The 20,506-nt window shown below is 37.9% G+C and overlaps 1 protein-coding gene across 10 annotated transcripts in view; it reads left to right on the top strand.

The window, feature by feature from the left end:
* The first annotated feature begins 5,743 nt into the window (after positions 1-5,743).
* The window catches only part of LOC107095699 (nuclear factor 1 X-type-like), a 127,304-nt gene continuing 112,541 nt past the window's right edge, over positions 5,744-20,506 (top strand). For 2 of the 10 annotated variants that reach the window (XM_015391933.1, XM_015391922.1), the window contains exons 1-2: positions 5,748-6,358; positions 16,352-16,432. In XM_015391933.1, coding sequence (XP_015247419.1) covers positions 6,356-6,358; positions 16,352-16,432 — 84 coding nt within the window. In that variant the 5' untranslated portion in view covers positions 5,748-6,355. Of the gene's footprint in view, positions 6,359-16,351; positions 16,433-20,506 lie in introns of all 10 variants that reach the window. The other 8 variants (XM_015391932.1, XM_015391931.1, XM_015391928.1 and 5 more) reach the window with 7 other exon arrangements.

Here is a 20,506-nt window from a genome sequence, read left to right as displayed (position 1 = left end):
ATCCTATTTTATGCAGATGAAAAGAATTGTAATTACTGTATCAGCACCAGCAGCAGGGATCATTTCTGCATATGAAAATATGTATTTTCATATTCAATAGCAATTGCATATTTGAGTGAGTGGAGGCCTGGTGGTTAGAGAGGAGGGCATTTTCTTCCCACTGTGCTCTAAAAAATGGGTTCAATGTAGAGATCAAGTTTTCCCTCTATAGCAGTAAACATTTTGTATTTCTTTTCTTTATTAGTGCTATTGTGATTATACTACCTGAAAACCATATCATTATAAAATTATATTATTTTTCAGAAGTATATCACACTGTTAAAATCTTATGTTGGCTCGTAATTACTAAGGCACATATCATTTTAAACTCCGAGAGCCAATCAAACATCAGCTCAATAACCCCAGACTATCTCTTACATGTATCTGTTTTTAGGACAGAAGGAAAAAAGGACAGATAATTGGTATACTTTAGGCTCCACTGACAATTTCTATATTAATTGAGATACTTAGGTTTTATCAAACATCCTGTCAAAAAATGGAATTCTATTAAAAAAAGACACTTGCTTCATCAGCTGGTCAAATTCTGAATGTTATTCTGTTCATTAAATACTTAGAAACTAAAAACTGCTATGTATGTTATTGAATTAAGGCATAAACCAATAGCATGTCTTTTTTTAACAAATGCGTTAAAAGGTTAGGATAATTTGCAGTGATTCAGAAATTTGACAAAATTGTTTCTTTTCTCTTTTATTGAAAATCAGTGTTTTCAAAATTGTATACAAGTCCTACAAAGATATAAATGAGAAAGTAAGAAAGCAAAAAACAAACCAGAGACTGGTTTATGTTCTTGTTCTTTAGTGCCTAAGAGAATAAGACTGGGTGAGGTGTGCAGTTGGAACCTCTGCTAGAGAAAAGTGCTACTGCAGAAATGTGTAGGTTAAAGAGTCTCCATGACTCTGTAGTGGGAATGCATTCAGCTTGGCAGGAGAACTGTGAACATACTCCAACTTCCACCCCTGCTCTCTTGTGCCAGGGCCGGGCATTCCTCACACCTCCAGTGGCCGCTTGGTAGCCACTCTTTTTTTCTCTGTCTTTTGCTCACACAGACAAACTGTCCTTTTGTTTTTAAGCAACAACTTGAGACTAATTGCATTCCTTTGTTTCTTTCAGCCACATACCTTGCCTTTATTTCTTCAACCCTCTATCCTTACCTTATTTCTTTTTTATTTTTTCTTCAACAACTTCTTCATCTCATCAACTTTTGGGCTGTGATGTGCATGGCAGAGCGTAAAGCCATGCAGACAGTGAGAGGGCCCTCCCATGTCCGTGTCTGTCCAGGCTGCAAGGGGACTGAGATTTGTAATGCTAGACAACACTCTGCTACGCAGGGAGAAAACCTCAGCCATCGTGCACAAAAAGAGCCTTGTTTTTTTTTTCCCTTCTTCTTCTTCTTCTTTGCTTTCTAGTGCCTGTGTTGCACTTTTCGCAGGGATGTGCAGAATCCTCAGTGCTATCTGTTTCAGTAGGGAATGAAGATTGCAGAGAGGGAAAAAATATACCGGGATGACAGAGTTTGATGGATGATGTGGAGGAGTTTTTGTGTAACTGAATCTGATTTTCTGCCTGCTTCTCTAAAGAGAGAAGCATAACTGAGTCCTTTGGTTTGGATTTGTCTGTTTTAATTTCCCTACTGCTGCAGTCACACAGAAAATAATCTTTCCTGTCCTCTATTTTTTTTTTTTTTATTTTTTTTTTTGCATTTTTATTTCACTTTTTATATTATATTTGTAAAATTATTGTCCAATAAAAATATTAATTATGCTTTTATTCCAGTTTTTATTATGCAGTTAAATTTTAATGTTTTTTTCCTCTTAAAGTTAGGGGAATTTTTTGTGTGTTTTACATTGTTAGAAGCTGATGATAACATTGTTTTTTATATATTTGATATAATTCCTAAAGTTTTGCTGGACCTTTTGTTGAAAACTGGAAATATCTTAAGGTAAAGGGTGTGTAATATTACAAAAATGTTTTTTTTTTTTACTCATATATACTCAGAAAACAGAGATATTCTGTTATTTTTTACTATCAACAGTTGCCTGCTATTTTTTCCACATTTACAAAGAAAATACAGAAATACAACACCATATACCTGTTGACATCTGTTTATCATTTCAGTACATACTGGATCTCTAAATCTAATTAGATAAAAGATTCACATTTAAAAAATTTTTTATTGTGGTTGTTTATTTATTTATTACATTCTATTTATTATTATTGCTATTATGATCTTATTCCTTTAAATATATTGACTTTACTTTTTGAAAACTTTGTTCAATTAAAATATGACTTTTTTATTCTAATGCCATTTCCTGACCTGTTCTGAGTTTAATTAATTAGAAGTAATGAGTCTAATCAAGTCTTGCAGTTATGTTTTTTTTTTTTTGCGTGGGATCTAGAAGTTGTTTTCTTGGAGTACAACATGTAATTATTTCTAGCTGTACAGAGCAACATGCTGGCATCAGGAGAAAGTGCTTCTGTGCTGCCTGAGCGCCTCTCTCCTCGCTCTGAGGTTTTCTTTTGGGGGGGAGAACTTATTGCCCACATGATGCTGGCTCTTTAAGCAGCGTGCTACCAGAGGCATTGTGGTCTGCAGTTTAAAGGGGCTGCGGCTACATCCAGGCGCACGGCTCAGGGCTTTCATTAACCCCCAAAGCTCAGCCTAATTGACGCTTACAAGTTGCGTGATTAGGACGCTGCTGCCTGCCAACGGATGCCCCGCAGTTTGTTTTGTGACTTTTGGATCTAGCCAGCATCTAATAGTGTTTTTTTTTTCCTCCATTTTTTTCTTAGCTCTAGTGTTCATCCAAGAAAATAAAACTCTTTATAGCCTTTCTATGTGCGCTTTCTTTTTCCGATGTATAAATAACATGAATAAAAGTTGAAAACATGTTTATATCTGTATTTTTTTCCTCATCTATTTTAAAGTCCGCACCGCAGATGTTTACATGCTCTTCATTTCATTCCTTCTTCTTGCACCGTGCAGCACGCCATGAAGATGAGGAATCAAGGCCATCTAGAAAAAACATGGGGTGAATCAGAAAAAAACTATTATTTATTATTCGCATTAGATAAATATTTTTCTCACTCGTTTAAAAAGAAACCTAAGAACAAAAAGTATTTCGTTAATAAAGGCCGATGTTTGCTGTTAGGGAGGATCATTTGATTCCTGAACCCATTTGGGTTGTGAAGGCCTCATCTTTGCAGGATTTTTAAATTTCAAAAATCTGTTTCTAAGCACACAGTTTTTTTATTTTAAACTTCTTTTTTATAAATCATAAAATAAATAAATATAAAAGTATTTAAATATAAAAATGTCCTCTAAAATATTTACAAATCGAATTACATTTTGCCTAAATGAAGTTGTGCTTTTTCTTTTTGTTTTATTTTATTTTTAAAAAAAGTAAGAAAACAATAATAAACACAAAATTATTATTCGATTAATAATTTTAAAAAAAGACTTTACTTACCTTATTGTCTTTTATTTATTATCCAAAAGCCCTGAAGCCTTGCAATCAGGGCCTCCTATATAAATGTTGGCGCTACAGTTGGTCAAGCCGCTCCTCGTTGCGCTCCCAGTGCGCGCTTTAATTTGCGCTTAATTTATTGGTGAGGGGGGGAAACGCATTGAGGGATTATAAGGAGGGTTTCAGGGCCCAATTCTACGGGTTTTCGGGTAAACTGATCAATATACCAACAGGCCGAGGTGGACATCCCTGAGTTTAACTAACAGCATCATCTGTAGATAGAAAGAAGAAAGAAAAAAGAAGAGGAAGACAAATGGATTTCAAATAAAATCGAAGAAAAGAAAAAAAAAACGAATTTAGTAAAAATCTGTTCAAAATGAAATTCAATATGTAACAATATGCACCTTCATTTCATTATTATTTAATCATTCTTATTCTGTATGATTATCGTTATTGATAATAAAGTACATGTCAACAATAATATTAATATAGGACGATAATAGTAAATAAAGAATAAATTGATTAGGCAAAAATTTCATCGTTTTAATTAATTAAATATTTTTTCATAAAAGCTATTTGTTATGACCTTTAGAACCTGATAAATGTTTGCTCTATAGGCAGTAATTATTCCACAGAAAGTGGTTCTAACCTATCACTTTTAAATTATTTTTTCTAGCGATAATGGTTATCATGTTTCTAAAAGGACAAATGATAATCACCCAGTTAAACTTATTTCATAAACATGTTTCTTAAAGGACAAGTTTTAAAAAATAGCAGACAGGTATTCTTGTCCAAAACCCCAGAAGTTTATATATTTCATGTAAATCTAGATAATAAAAAAAAAATGAAGCTGAAATACAAATCCAGCCTAGTTACAGATGACTAATTTATGGGGCCAAATGTGTGAGGAGGTCAACGCTTAATTATTGATAATACGCCATGCTGCAGGAATGTCATCAGACGTCTGGTTTAGAGCAAAGGATGGCGACACACATACACGCTCTCACACACACACTAATTAAAGTTATTCCGAATTAATCTGCGGAAATATAAAGGTCACAAAAATATTGAATAAATTCCCTTTTAGGTTAGAATCGTCTGTCTCTATTCAGTCAGGTTTTTGGTAGTTTTTTTTTTATATTAAAATGTGTTTTTCACTGAAAAGATCCCAACGCAGCTCTCTGCCTTTGCAAGGGGCCCTTTAAGGTCAACGTTTCGGTCTACCTCAATTTCAAAACCTGTTCTTGTGAAAACGATTTTATAAATAAAAAAAAATGATGAAACTATTTTTTTTTTTTAAATAATCATTAATAGTTGGATTGCACTGTATTATGCGTCCCCTGCTCATTTTCCCGGCTGTGTGCTTATGTTTGAACTTATGTCCCTGAAAAAAAAAAAAAATCAAATCTTCCAAGCTGATTTCTGCACTCATGTAATCTTTTATGACGTTTCTTGCAAAGATCTGTGTCAGAGAGCTAAAACTTCTTAACCCCCAGCTTAGCGTTGCCCAATCAAAAGTCTGATTAAGATCCCATCAGAATGTATTTGACCTCAGGAACTCTGCGCCTTCAGAAAACAGAAAACAGGGCTATTCCCCCTGAAAACAAACAAAGACGCACAGTTTTGTGCTCTGGTCCCTGTTCTAACTAAAACAACGCGTTGAACTCTCCTTTGCTTCATCTCTGCAGTAAAGTACGGTAAGCAAAGTAAGTTGAGGGAATGTGCGGGAGCCAGTGCAGCCTGTAATAATCCCCCCCTCCCCTTCTCTTCCTGCAGTCCGTGATTTAGCCCCTGGTGCTCCTAATGCTCCTAAAGCCCCAGCTGCTCCGCCTGGTCGCTGCGCTCTTCCCGCGACAGCCTGCGCACCACTCGCTTTATTAATAATTCACCCAAAAACTCCCCATTCCGAGGCGGCTTACTGTAAACAACCATCTAAAGCAGCCCTGCCACATTCTGATTATACACGCTGGTGAGGTGTGCTGTTTGATCGCAGCCGGAGCGCTTCCCCTTCCCGCACCGATCCCCGCTGCAGCCCGGGAGCAGACCGAGCGGCGCGCCGCAGCTCCGCCGGCATTCCGCTACCGGCACAACGCGCGCTGCGTGCGCCTCAAGGAGGAGGAGGTGGTGAGGGTGTCCCCCCCCCCTCCACCCACCCCCGGTTTGTGTGTATCTATATATGTGTGTGTGCGCGTGTGAGAGAGAGAGTGGATCGAGAGAGAGAGAGGGAGGGAGAGAGGGAGAGAGAGAGAGCGAAAGAGAAAGATATACGACGGTAAAAGCGATCGGGCGCGCTGCTTTTTGGACGCGTTTTGGACGCGGAGGCTGCTCGGCTGCAAAGGCTGTTTCATGAAAGCATAAGAGAAAAAAAACTTACTTTTGTCACCCCTCCTGTCCATTCATTTGATCGTAATATTAAGATCATTTCTGGGATTTTTTTTTTTTTTTTTTTAAACGGCTTCCAATCTGGACAAGTTCATCGGGACTTTGACGCGCACGTCTCCCCGACTTCCTCCTGCAGGACATGGGTGCATCTGACGCCAAACAGCGATAGGACGGAGGGAGGACCGGAGCTGCTGCTGTCCTGTTTCCAACCAGTCTTCTTCAGAGTGGACCCACTTTTTTCCTTCATCTGGGCCTAAGTCCGACTTCTTTAAAGGTCTTGTTTTTATTGTTTTGCTTCCGGCAACAACGCAGAGAAGAAGTCGCCCTCCCTCAGCTCCCTCTCTCTCTCACTTAGTTTTTTTTTTTTTTTTTTTTTTTTTTTTTTTGGACGCTGAACTTTTAAAGGAAAATGGGGCATTGAGAGGGTTGGCACATCTCCCCGCGCTATAATGGTACGTGCTTTGGAAACCTAATAGTTCCTTTCTGTTTGTCTCTATAGCGTAAGGAAGGCTGAATGTAAACAAAACCGGGATTCTGTTTGATTGAAGGTCACTGAATATCATTACAGTGAATGATCAGAGCAATCCTCAGTGTGCTAAGGTGACTGTAGCTGCAGCAGTGTGGGTGTGTGTGTGTCTGCGTTTATGACTATCTAATAGATACAAAATCATCAGAGTTCACATCGATTTACATTTTTTTTTATCAAGGTTTAGAATATATTGTAATTATCAGATGCAATTTGCAGCCTTGCAGAAATGCAACTCTGTCTTTTGCAATAAAACTTACTATAGCTATTTAAACTTAACTCACAGTTAACCTAAGCCAGCCTGCAGTAAACACTTGCTAAACCTGATAAAGAAAAAAAAACACTTCAAGAGGCTTAATGTAAATATGACAGAAGTGAACATCTTTGAAAATGGAAGTTTATTTAAATTTAAAATAATCAAAAAGGGAATACATTTAAATAAGTTTCTTAATAAAAATGCAATCATATCCTTTATTCCTTTTGATGTCACTAAAATCACAGGCTTGCGGAACCCTGGTTTAAGGAGGATATATCTGAAATAATTAGTCAGAATAAAATAGGAAATCAAACAGGGAAACTTTATGTAACATGTTTTTCAATAGGTGACAAACTGTATTAAAATGTCGCTTTATTGATCTTGCACTAAAGTCCACGGTGTGACATTTAAATTTAAAACCCGGTGCTGTTATTTACTGAAGCTTCTCTGATCAAACAGAATAAAACAGAAATGGATCAGCTCCACGCCGTTACTGTGATCATCTGCTTTTCCGCAAAGAGCCGAGGTCATCTCCATTTGCGCGTTTATTCAGTGCGCCTCTTTTCCCTCCTTTTCATTCCTGCTCGCTGTAACTCCGTGCCTGCAGACTCTTGAGCAAAGGGGGTGTGTGTGGGTGAGATGCCACATATAGGACTGTCAGATGATGGGGAGCGCGACAGCAGGACCTGCGGTGTCTCTTTAACATTGATCTGAAAATCGGATCTTTTAAAAAGTGAATTATCTCCTTAAGCCCAACAGCATTTAAAGGGATAAATCTCATAACGATAACAATAAAATCTTCTTAAAAATGGATGAAGTATAAGCTTTAAAATCCCAGATTGCTTTTACTGCCCCTGTTTTTCCTGTAAGCTGCAAGCTGATATTTGATTGTATAATTGTGCCACTGGATTTTTCAGCAACCAGAATAAAGCTTTTGCACTAAAAAAAATCTATAGATTCCCTCAGGGAGGGGAAGGATTTTAACTAAATAATAAAATGCATATTTATTTATCTATATTTAAATTTATTTATTTATTTATTTAGGCGTATTTAAACCTCTATCAAATGCCAAACATAAAGTATTTAAACACATTTATTCATAATTCCTTTTTTTTTTTTTGCTACTGCATCAAAATGTTAGATGATGATGGGAAAAAAAAATTATTATTGTTATTTTTTTTTTTTTGCACATATTTATGAAATATCTGAAGTGTCTGTTCCAGGTTTCTGTAATAAAGTTGCAGGTGAAAGTATTTAAATTTGTCTGCAGAAAAAAAATGCAAGAAGTTACACATTCTACAAAAAATGTGAATGTGATGCTCTCTTGTTTTATAATGCATTAATGAAAAGAATAATTATTATTATATTTAAGAAACAGTTTGAATATACACTTACAGATGAAATGAAATCTAAATTATCAAAGTAATATAGAACAATAAAACATAAATTATGGTAATAAAAAAATATAATATGAAAATATATTTAAAAAATTTATAGAGCATGCAAATTGTGTAAAAATCTATTTTCAATTTATGTCATCAATATCATTAAATCTTTGCAGTGTTGACAATGTTGTTAATCAGAACCAGGAGTTTTGGAGAAACTGTGTTTGCATTAATAGCTCATTTGTTAAAGTCAGCATTTACTTTGTTTTGCAGAGGTAAAAGAAAAAATAATTTATCAGTTCCATTCGCCTGGAGCTCCTATAGTCACTGCAGTACAAACATAGACAGAGCCTCTAAATGTCAAGTGTCATACACAGTTCTAATGTCAGCTAGTCAGTCTTTTCTGCAGCTCACCTGGAAGACAATAGTTTATAACTGGCACTGACGCTTATGAAGAACCTGTTTTTGTTTTCTTTGCTGGCCAAAGATTTCCCAGTCATTTGCATTGTGGTTGTTTTAGAGCAAACCTGCCAACAGCACAACTTGTCAGTCAAGAAAAAGCAAAGAAACTAAATTGTGCCAAGCGGGAAGACAGGTGTGAATCTTTCTGTGTTAAGATTGCCAAAGCATTATTGGAGATATAAGGAGGTGAAGAGTGAAAAGTCTGAAATAACTTCAATCCACTGCTATATTTAGGGTGTTTGAATTGTGATATATTATGATTATTTGCTGTCTGATTGTGGTGAACTCTACTATATTCGAACCATAACCACAATAAAATCCCTCCAGGGATCAGATGCTTTGGGACACAAAGGAATGATTGTACTAACCAAAACCTCGCTGTTAAATTCACTAAGGCGATGCAGCATGTTACTGAGTGTGGTTTGGCTATTAAGAGAAAGAAAGAAAGATAATGAGGATCCATGGAGGAAAAGCGGTGTCCATGGCATTTGGTAACTGGATCCACAGAGAAGGTGCACGGTGCAAGCAGTACGGCAGTGAAACGTTGCTGTCTTGGTAGATCAGTTACAATTGGTGTTGTATTATCAACAAGCCACAGTTCAGAGCCTATCCTGTCGAGTGAGATCAGTAGTTGGCAGGCAAGCCGCCAGGACAAGTGAGTATTGGAGTGTGTGGCAGTGTGAGTATCTCCTCTTGTTTCTTTGGAACAGTTTCGGTGAGTGAACTTTTTCAATGAAGACAGGGCTGCTAATGTTCATGCTATCACATGAACAGCTTCACTGCACCTCACCTTATTTCTGACTTAAGTCATCAGTGTGTTTTCATGCACTGCTGTCCAGCACAGTTAGGCCTCTTGGATCTCACCCTAGACCTTCAACCAGTGGTGTTACAAGGTTCATGAGCCAAGCTGCTAATCTAACAGTGACGGCATGAGCCACCCCTTACAAACCTTATCAGATAGTTATGGTATGGAGGAAGAAAACAAGACTGTTGCTGAAGTTTGAATTTGATTTGTTACTTCCTATTTCCACTAAAGGGATATTCCCCAGCCTTTTAAGAAAAGTGGACTGTGTTATCTAGTTCAAAATCAAAATATTTTAACCAGCCAAACCTGAACTTGATAAGTCGATGTGGTCTTGTTTGGTTTAAGAAACAGTTTAAGTTCTTTGTGAAAACCCAAGAGCATTTTCTAAGCTTGATTTTCATCAGATCAACCTTAAAAAATATATACAAAATATAATAATAATAATACCGGACAGTGTTAAGTACTTGCCACTTAACTTTTAAATTCAAAATCACCATTTATTTTTAATTTAATGTTTATGCATTGCTGAATTCCAACAACATTAACTAATGTTTTTATAGTTAAAAAAAAACACCTTTTGAACAGGATTTGACTATAACACTTGCTAAAAAGCAAAGCTTTGAAACTCTGACACATCGTAACTGTGGTTGTCAAGAAAAAGGTTTACATGCTGCACTGTTTACATAGGTTTTTTAGAGTTTGGATTGCACTTTAGTCAGCAACAGATTTAGCTAAAATCAAAGCATCTACTAGCTACTGTACTGAGCCAGTCATTGCTAACTAATAGAATAGGTGTCCATGATTTTACTCTTTATATAAAGGGTTTCCGGTTTTAAATTGTCTACAATAGTGCTAATGCTAAGGCAAACTTGCTAGTAATCAGATGAAGCCAAATTAACTCTAAAACAGTAAAAATGACATTGCAGCTCCTTTTGTTTGCCATAAAATCAGAAGAATCATATCAATGGTTATTTAGATTTTTTTAAAAAGTTTATTTATTTAAGGAAGCCTGTTTTAGCTGTTTATTAGCAGGTAAGGAACCTTTTTTGGTGCCTTCTTACTTTTCTCAAATCCTTGGCAGATAGTCCTGTATGATGGTGACCGGATGTACTGACCCGGGCTCCCTTAGATAATTGAAATAATTAAAAAATTGAAGCTATTTATATGATGTGAATATGTATCTCTTTTGGATCTGACTTGTGAAGTGCCTAGAGATGAGAGTTGTTAGAAATCGTTTCTATAGTTAAACTGAAATCAGAGTTAATGAATTCGATTTACCAAAATAAATGAATTCAGACTTTTACACCATGGGTTAAATGTAGTTTGTTTGCTTTATTGCTATAGATACATTCATACCAACTGGTCAAGAGAAGGAGACAACTAAGGGTGAAATTCATGTAGCAACCCCCCACCCAAAGCCTTGCAGTATTTATTTCACTAGCTTTTTATGAAAACAACAGCGGAGTTTGGCGTCACGCTCATCATTACTTCGTCTTGGCTCCACTTTTGGTCCTGCTAAACCTTCAGGACCAAGAAGCGGAGTGAAATAATTAGCCCCCACTCTCCTCAGCCATCAATCTATTCTTACCTCTTATGTCTACTATTGTTTTCCCATTTTGTCAAACCCTCACCATCCCCAGAGTATAGTTGTGTAAAAAAAAAATGTATTTTTCCAACATTTCTCCCTGAGGTAGCTTTGGCAAGGACTCACACGGCGGCCATTTCTGCCTTTCATACAGTCCTCAGACACTGTGGAACAGATCGCCGGTGCGGCCTGGAGTCTTTGAAGTGGCTGCCATCTCATGCAGGTTGGCTGGACCGTCTCTCCCTCTCTCTTTCCCCCCCCTCATCACCCCCAATTTTCATCCGGCGTCTAAACTTGGCACTGGTATTGTCAATGACCAGATCTTGACATTAAAAACATTCATTTATAGGTAAAAATTAGATTTTAAAAAGATCCCCCGACCGAAGACGCAAATAATAATCGCAGAAGTACGGTCCAGTCTGAGGTGTGTTAGTGCTGCGCTTTCTGAGCTGCAGAATCACTGATGTGCTGCCATTCTCTTGCTTTAAAATGGAGCCATGTGAGAACAAATTCCACCATGAGAGGCTTCCTACACAAAACTGTGTGGAGCGTGTGTGCATGTGCGTAAATGTGAGAGTCTGAGCAGGTTTCGGAGATCTCACCTCCAAAGAATTTGGCCATATGGTCGTCAACACATCCATCGAGAGAGAGAGACGAAAAGACGGATAGAGGAACGGGCCAAGAAGGACTTAGTGAAATAAAGGGGGAGAAAGTGAAAGAGAGGTGTCTTCTTTTGTCGGAAGGAAGCAGCTAAAAACACATCTTATGTACCCCTACCTTAGATCAGATGGCTTGCAAGGAAAAACAACAGCAAAGAAAAAAAAAAGATGAAATCCTCCAAAGTATCTTCTCTCTACTCAACATATTTGCTAAGTCGGAAAATCTGTCTCAATTAGCACATTTGCATTGGGCGATGATGGACTCCAAATAGGTCACTGACTCAATCTCCCGCCTCCGAATCTTCCCTCTAAAATGTTAATTAAGGAGGGCTTTGAGATTTTTTCGCTCTGGGCTGGCCATATGGGCTGGGCATATGCTCTATATATACAGTACAATATATAATTCATACACTGCTGCAGGAGAGAGAGTCTGCTTGGGGCCCCAGAGTTTTTGTTGTTTTTTTGTTGTTGTTTTTTTTGTTGTTTTTTTTTGAAGGGTTTACTACAAAGGAACGTCAGTATGTTCTGGCCTCCCCAGTGGCAGGTACAGAGCTTAGTCTATTCATTAGCTCCGTGTCATTCACTGTTGCACAATGGGATTGAGGTTCATCAGCACCTGTTTCTTTGGCTGACAACATAAAGAGGGCATGTAAACTGCTCTTTGTCAGTTGGTTAATATGGAATGAGAGCAAATGATCTGTTATTCACAATGAGATGATTTTTTGGGGGGTTATTTTATTTTGTCTTTCTGCTCTAAAGCTCTACATACAGAGGATTTTTGAATGAACATTCTGTTATCAGGTTATTAGCAGTTAATATCTTACCGGCAGTAGATAACTATCTAGTTGTTTTCCTTTTTCATTCATTCAGCCTGAATCTTGTTCAAACAATATCAAGACTAAAGAGGAATATCAACCTAAAACTTTACTAATTTAAAAATATCATAGTAATAATATAATAATATCATAGTCAGATGCTTATATTCAAATAAGCATGTATTTTAACAGTCTATAAACTATAGGCTGTCAGGTTCTCAGGTTTGGATGATTCTGTCTTTGTTTTGTTAAACAAGAGATGAACCATTTAAAATATCTGTATTTTCTTCTCCTAAAGGATACGGGTCCAGATGAATAGCAAATAGATGTATAGCAATGCTAGAGATTTTTTGTCAATATTAATGGAGGCTGCAGACAAGACCCCATCATTTATTGTAAAACACTAGAAAAGAAAATTGCAATTGTAGCTAATGGCTTCCTAGATAAGGGTAGTCCTAAAATGATCCTACTTAAAAATCCTCAGAGCAGTTTGTGATAGAGTGGCGGCCCAGTGGTTAGGGCATTGCGCCTGGATCCCAGAGGTTCTGAGTTCTAGCCCAACTCCCACGGACTACCATTCTGGGTCCCTGAGCTAGACCTTTAACCCCACACTGCTCCCCAGGCACCGCACAACAGCATCCCACTGATCCCCAAGGGGATGGGTTAAATGCAAAGAGGGAATTTTGTTGCTCTGTACTTGTGATAATGTAATGACAATAAAGTTGAATTCTATTCTAGATATTAGTTATACAAACCTTTAAATGGTCGAGGTACTTGCATTGTGCCGTTAATACAAGGATTATTTTCAATAAAACATGGAGGTAAAAGGCAAAGCTACCTGCAAGAGATAATTCTCCTGACTTCCAAACTGAATATAAGTCTAGATTTGCTGGAACCAGATGCTAGCTCTAGCATCTAGTCAGAGAGGGACTAAAAGCTAAAGCAGCTGCAAACATCTTTAAAAGACTCTAGTCTCAAAAACTGAATAGTTATTACAAAAGCTAATTCATGCAACTATATTTTACCATTTTTATTTTAGTTTATTTACAATGAAGGTGTAAATGATCTTCCTGCATAATGAGAATGGGGTATGTAAAGTATTTACTGTCAGAGCAACAACCTATATTACAACTTACTTTTTTATTCATTTTCCTTTTTTCTTGATCTGTTTCGCACAATATCATTGGTTTCTCAGTGTCTTCCCCTTTTTTTGTTTCTGTTAACAAGATAAATAAGATGACCCAGTGAAAATGTCCCAACGGTTTAATCGATCATGATAGTTTTTCCATAATTCTTTAAAATGGTTTTTAGATTTCTGTCGTTTTAAAACTGTAGAAGTCCATTTTTTCTCAGTCCATCACAAATTACCTGTTAACTTCAGTGTCTTAAGTGTATTTAATAAATAAATATATTGTCATCTGCAGCATGATATTAGCTGTTTATCACTATTTGATAACCTTACTTCAAAAATCCTGAACTGTGAATTTAAAACTGGCAGAAATTAAGTCTGCATCACTGCAATTATTTGCTCCGATACTTCATTATGTTTCCTTGCACACTCGCTGTTGTCGTGATGCCATCAGGCCAGACTCCCTTTCACTAGCAGAATGAGGCAGTTCTACGCCAGTGAAAACAGCTCTTTCCCACTCAGCTCATTTGGACATGGCCAAACCAATGAGAGGAGGCCTGCTTCAGCACCTGACTCTGTTTCTGGCTGGCCGCAGCCAATCACAGGGGCTCCAGCACACCTGATGCATTGCCGGTTATCAGAAGGCTCAGGATGGTGTGGACCCCTGTGCAGGTGCCGTGGATCCAGGCCATTAATGGGGCTGCCAGCCAATCAGATACCTCGTTTCATTAACACACATGTGTTTCCTGGCAGACAGGGTGTTTGCCTTTCATGCTTGTATTCAGTGTTGTATATTAGCACGTAAAAGTACATAAGAAGAACTCCGCTACCTCATTCCCATAATGCTTTGCTGCCTTATCAGCAGGCCTCTCGCTCTCACGCTGTTCCTAGCTCCATCAACATCGTGAAACTCAACAATAGGCGCTGTGTTGTCCCCTCAAGGAGCCCAGGGCCTCCTCAATAAAAGCTGGACGAAAACAAAAAAAAAGAAAAGAATCATGTTTATGGACTAATAAAGATGATTAGAAATCGCACAATTGCAGAAAAATGGGAGGTTTGCGAGTGCAGATTATCTGTAATAAAAAGCCGAGGGGAGGGCCGGGGTAGAGGGGGAGATGGAGAGTGAGCTGTACAGACCTCTCATTGCGAAGGATATGAATAGCCTTTGTTTTCACCACAACTCAGGGCTGTGTGGTCTGCCAACGTCTGGCTCTTATTATGGGGTTTGTGTCTGTGTGTCTGCGTAAGTGGCATGCACGTGTGCACTGGTGGTAGCTTGCAAGCATTGCCGTGTGTTTGTGTGCAAGGCAAGTAGCACATGTTTAAAAAAAAAACATATATGGGAGATTATATTTCCAGGGAAAGGGGGGTATATGTATGTGTGCATCTCAACACAGGCACATTAGACGTCTCCTCCCTGCTCTTCTTCGCTAAATGAATGCTGCATGGGGTCTTGGGCTGGCACAAGCGGGTGTGCACGCTTTTTTATCCGTTAAAGTTGTGAAATGAAATAGGATTTCACAGAACGCCGGAGCGGCTGTGGGATTTGTGCTCCCTTTGGCTAAGTAGAGTGGGGATAGCTTGATCCAATCAACGGCAGAAATGCAAGGAGAGCCTATTTCACAGCTCCGGGCCCTGCCAGAACCCTGCCTGTCCGCCTGCCTGCTTGTCTTAGAATACAAATGAAGCTCCCTGAATGCACACCTACACACATATGCATGCATACACATTTGTATTTGGACTGTGGATTGTAGAGCCTCTCTAGAGAGAGGATAACTATTATATCTTCATTATTATTATAATGAGAAAAACATATTTGTGAGAAAGAAAAACGACATCAAATGTTTGATCACACTGTTTTCTTTCAGTATAAAATCATATTCCTTAATTACGTGCAATTTGTTATTAGGTGGTTTACATTTGTGTGTATAACGCCTAAAACAAACATCCTTTTTTTCACAGCATAATCTTTCACCTTAGAAATGTGATACATTCCTTTAAATTGACTTCTTTTTACCTGCATGGTGGAAAAATCAACATAGCTTCTCGTTGTGATTGCTTTCAATTAATGTGCTAAACACTTACTCTGTCCAACCCAAAGGTAATATTGTATTAACCACTTTGAACAGTCCCTTTGTGCTTTGATGTCTTTTACACTCTGTCATTGAAAAAGCATCTCCAACACTCTGGTCGACTAAAAATGTTTCTCAGTATTTTTTTTTCATTTAACCTGTCAGGAAATGTGTTACCAGGGGTTTAATTGCAAATACAGATGTGTTTTGATTATGTTGTTTTGTTTTGCCAGTTTAGTGTCTACCTAAATTGAATGGCATTTTCTGTTTTCTTTCCTATTTTCAGAGTTTCTATGAGAAATTAGCCTCCGGTTTACATTTGTAGCACCATTATTAACTCAGAGAACATTAATCTACTCAACACTCTGATCAGACAGTATGAATAGTTAGTAAAGTGTAAAATATGGCACTATTATGGAAATTGTTGTTGGTAAAAAGTAGTATCAATAAATAAACAAACAGCTATATAAACAACCGTTAAATTAAAGGTTGAAGTTTGAATTTTCCTTTGTACATATCTTCATTAGAGTGTCCATAAAATCAGAAAGCAACTGTTTAAAACTGATAATTGCTTAAGGCTCAGTGCCAATTGGGAAAGAAATAAAAAACAAACAAACACTATTTTTTTAAATGAACAAATATATATTATATATATGATCAAATCTAAGAAGAAGAACCGTGTGTAAAAGAATTAATGTGTAATAAGAACATCTCTCTCTAATTTGCTACTATGTGTGTCATTGTTTTTCAGGCTACTGACACTTACCTGGTGAACGACGATCCAAGAGGCCCAGGGATGCCTGAATGTTTCCTTGTGTCGGACACATACAGGGTATAAACACACACATTTTAAAAAACCAATTTCATTTATCTTTTTATTTTCAAACCAACCAGATGATAACAGAGATTAAGTATCTGGGAATTGGATAAGATTTCCACTTCATCAACACATCAAAGCATCCTTCTTAGCATCTTCCCGAATTAAATTCACATTTTACTTCCATTGTTTTATCTTCTTCATATCTTTTTTGTCTTCTCATTAAATCCCCCAACACATTCCACTTAAATTGTGCTAAAATTCAACTCCGCAAAAGAAGCTGAAAATACTTAGCTAAAGACAAAAAAAAGAAGGGAAAAAAATCTCTGTTTGAAGCCAGATTTAACATAATTTTTTTATTTCTGCCGGACACGCTCCGTGTGGCACACACCACATGTAGTCCTCTTTTTACATGTCTGTAAAAACTCTGCTTTTCAGGTTAACGTGCGACAGCTGGAAACCTGCTCCTTCGGCCTGCGTGCTCCAATCTGACATGTTCCTACTTAGTTTGTTTTTTTTAAGCTGAAATTAAGACGTGATGACATCAGACTAGGAAAATAAATCTATACATTTTTTCTCCCACTCTTTCTCCCAGCCGAATGCAAACACAGTAATCCAAACCACACCGAGTATAACGTTCAAGCGGCTATTAAACACAGTAAACACATGAAAAGCAGCAGGCGTGACACATTGCTTCGCGCACACGCTCAGATTGGAAACAGATCCGTGCAGTCAGTGGGATCCATGCTGGATATCATACGCTTCTTTAAGTCACACTGGCCTGTAAGCCATTTCTCTTAAAACTGCACATGCATGTCTGTATAAATTTGACTTTGTGTGCTCCCCTTCCCAAAGCATATATATAAACAGCTTATTCAAACAATATTTACACTGTACTGCAAAGTAAATGGGCACAGTTACACACATTTTCCACTCACATATTTCCTGCCTTTTAAGAAAAGGCGACCTCAACCACCTGTCTCACACATTTAGCATGCTAATGGCTGCATCAGTATGCTACATCACTTTCAATATTTAATGGCCTAGCCACAGGCGATGGGAAATAGCAAGTATATGGGCAGCGCCGCGTGTCAACGGGAAACCATAACATGCTAACTTTAGACAGGACCATATGGTTTTCTCATGTGCTCTTTAACAGCTCGAAAACCACTAGATCTGTGCGCATGCGAGAGGCTTTCATAGGTGATGTTCAGACTCCCTGTTTGATCACAGGCTGATGGGGGCTGCTTGGAAAGCAAACAGCGGGCGCTGGGTTTCTGCTGCGCCAGTGGTTGCAATAGTAGTCTTGTTATTGGGATGGACACTTAATGGCCGACTCAAGATGGCAACACAGGCAGCCGGCGAAGTTGGACAGCTGAAAGGGGCGGTTTGTTCGATGGAGAAGCCAACTAAAGAAAGATGCAAAAGATTAGAAAACAAAAAAGGGAGAAAAACCTTGCAAAAGAGAAGCACTGAGAAAAGGGAGAAAGGGGTAGACGGTGAGCGAAAAGAGGAGGGAAAACGAAGGAGAGCACACAAAGACTTTGGGTTTGGGCCTGTGCCGTGGTGGGGTGTGGTTTGGAAAGAGGAGAGACTCTGGCAAGGGAACACTGCACCTCCAAATGCTTTACTTTCTTTCACATTTATTTTGCATTTTACTCCTCTTTTTTCTCCTCAATCTTCTCCTTTCCCTGGTTGTTTGTGCCAACGCGTCTTTGACCAGCAGACGTTTGTGCCCATGTAAGAACTCTAGGCGCGGGTGTACGCGTACCTTGTGTTCTGTACTTGATACGCCTGTTTTTCTTTTTTTTGTTGTTTTTTTTTTACTTTTTTTGTGGTGTCTCTTAAGTATCGTACATAGGCTGAGGTCTCGTAAAGCTGCACTGCTTCGTATCCCTTCTTCCCCACACCCCACCCCCAAAATCTTGGCATTAGAGCAGCGGGGTGACTTCAGCCCCTAAAACCGCACCCTTTTACACAACTTAAACACACTCACGGACGTATTTGCATGGAGAAAATGTATTCCAACTTAGGCATACACACACTCTTTCACACGCACTCTTTCACGCACACACATATGGAGCAGGGGCTTATGTATAATTGCAGGCAGTTTGCCTGCATATATGAGTTTGATTAGACTGAGTAGCAGGGAGCGGGCGAGGATAGAGCCAAGCCTGATTAGAAACAGAGTGCATTTGCTTCCATACAATAGGACACACAATATGAGGTTAGGTTGCCGGAGTTCAGGGTACTATATCTCTTTATTTATACAATGAAACCTGGAAAATATTGTAGAGTTAGTTAAAGATGGTAAATGTTTTTATTCGCTAATGTCGAGTTAAAATCACCAAGAAGGTTCTTATTCTCTGAGAAAGTGCAAGGTTTTCCAAATGCTTATTGAACAAAGAAGCTGCTACTTATGATTTGTGTTTATTTGGGTCGATTACATCACAATACACAAAATCAGTCGTATTTTCCAATATAGCCCCAACATACTACTGCTGCTATGAAAGTTGGATCCAATTACTGAACTGAGAAGAGTAGATATCTTCGGAGGATCTCTGGTTCATTGTGTTTGTCTTTATGCTATGTCACTAGAGGCATCTCTGAAATATGTTTTTGGGATGGTAGACATTTACCTTCATTATTAAATAACAGTCTTCAAATAAAAAAATATTTTATAAAAACAGGAAAAACTCACCATTAGGTGGCAACCCTCAAAAATTGTATTTTTTCAGAAATTTCTGAAGTAAAATAAATAAACAGAGAAAAAAGATCCACAAAATCTAGATTTGTTTAGTTCTTCTCATATTGGCACTTAGACATAATCCCAACTCCCATATTAAAATATTTCACACAACATTTATGTTCCAGAAGAAGAGCTCCTCACTTAAAAAAATAGAGGTTAAGAGAATCCTCTTCCAAAAAAAAAAGAAAAGGGCTTCAGGTTTCAACACCTCGTAAAACGCAAACAATTAAAACCGCCTCATTTAAGATGATGCCTCGTACAGAAGCGCCCTACACTGCACACACTGCCTTCAGTGTATAGTGAACCTTCACGTTTAGGACACAGAGCTCAGGGGCCCCTTCCAGCAGATTATGGGCTGACAAAAGACCACAGAATCTGAGCTGTAAATTTAAAACATTTTTTTGGTGCCTATTTTGGTCATTGCTGGGTTTGCTTCTGCATTCTTTGCAACAGCAAAGGATACTAAAGCGAGAAAAAAAAAGAGAGAACTATGAAAAGGAAAGCAATTTTAAGGACAGTGTTAGCAAGACAGACCAGAAATACTGCTCAGGTTTAAAGATTTAAAGTTTTAATATCAGGGAAAGCAAAAGCTTGAAAAAAAGAAGTTAAATATGCAGACAGACTCGGGTTAATGATATTTTATTAGTATTATGCTCATTTTCTGTCATTTTGCATCAAAGAAAAGTGGAGTATTTCTGCACAAACAAGTATACACCATTAATAAAAACATAGGTGCATCCTTGGCAGGGTTTTAAAAGACACTTTTATAAGAGAAGTCTGAAGAAAAAAAGGATAATTGCTTTGTGCATATTTTGGGTTCAAAGCATCATAACAGGTGCAATAACTAAGCTAATCAGATTGCATTTATAGATCAAATACAAGGAAACAACTTTGATGAAGTTATTTTCTTTAAAAAGCAAACTACACTTTTTTTTTTAACAACACAGTTTGGTAAAAAAAAAAAGAAATCAGTGTGTATTAGGGTCGTTAACAAGACCGGCAAAACAATATAATGTAGCTGAGGTTATAATATTAATAAACAGAAGTGAAAGCCCTGAAAGATTGTTATCAATATACATAAGGGGGAGTGGTGGCTTAGCCGTAATTGCACTTAAAGTTCTGATTTCAAGCCCAACTCCCACAGATTGCCACTCTGGGTCCCTGAGCAAAGAAAGGAGATGCAGAGAGTGAATTTCATAGCTTTGTACGTGTGAGAGTGTAATGAGAATAAAGTTGAATTTTATTCAATTCTAAAAACAAAGCCCAACAGAAATACATATTCTCTGATCTGTATCCCTCTGCCTTATGTGATGTCACCAGGTGCATATATTCGGATTCCT

Source organism: Cyprinodon variegatus, unplaced genomic scaffold (genome assembly GCF_000732505.1).
Source record: "Cyprinodon variegatus isolate N-32 unplaced genomic scaffold, C_variegatus-1.0 Scaffold564, whole genome shotgun sequence".
NCBI classification, from domain to species: domain Eukaryota; kingdom Metazoa; phylum Chordata; class Actinopteri; order Cyprinodontiformes; family Cyprinodontidae; genus Cyprinodon; species Cyprinodon variegatus.
This window is presented reverse-complemented; position numbering and strand designations above follow the sequence as displayed.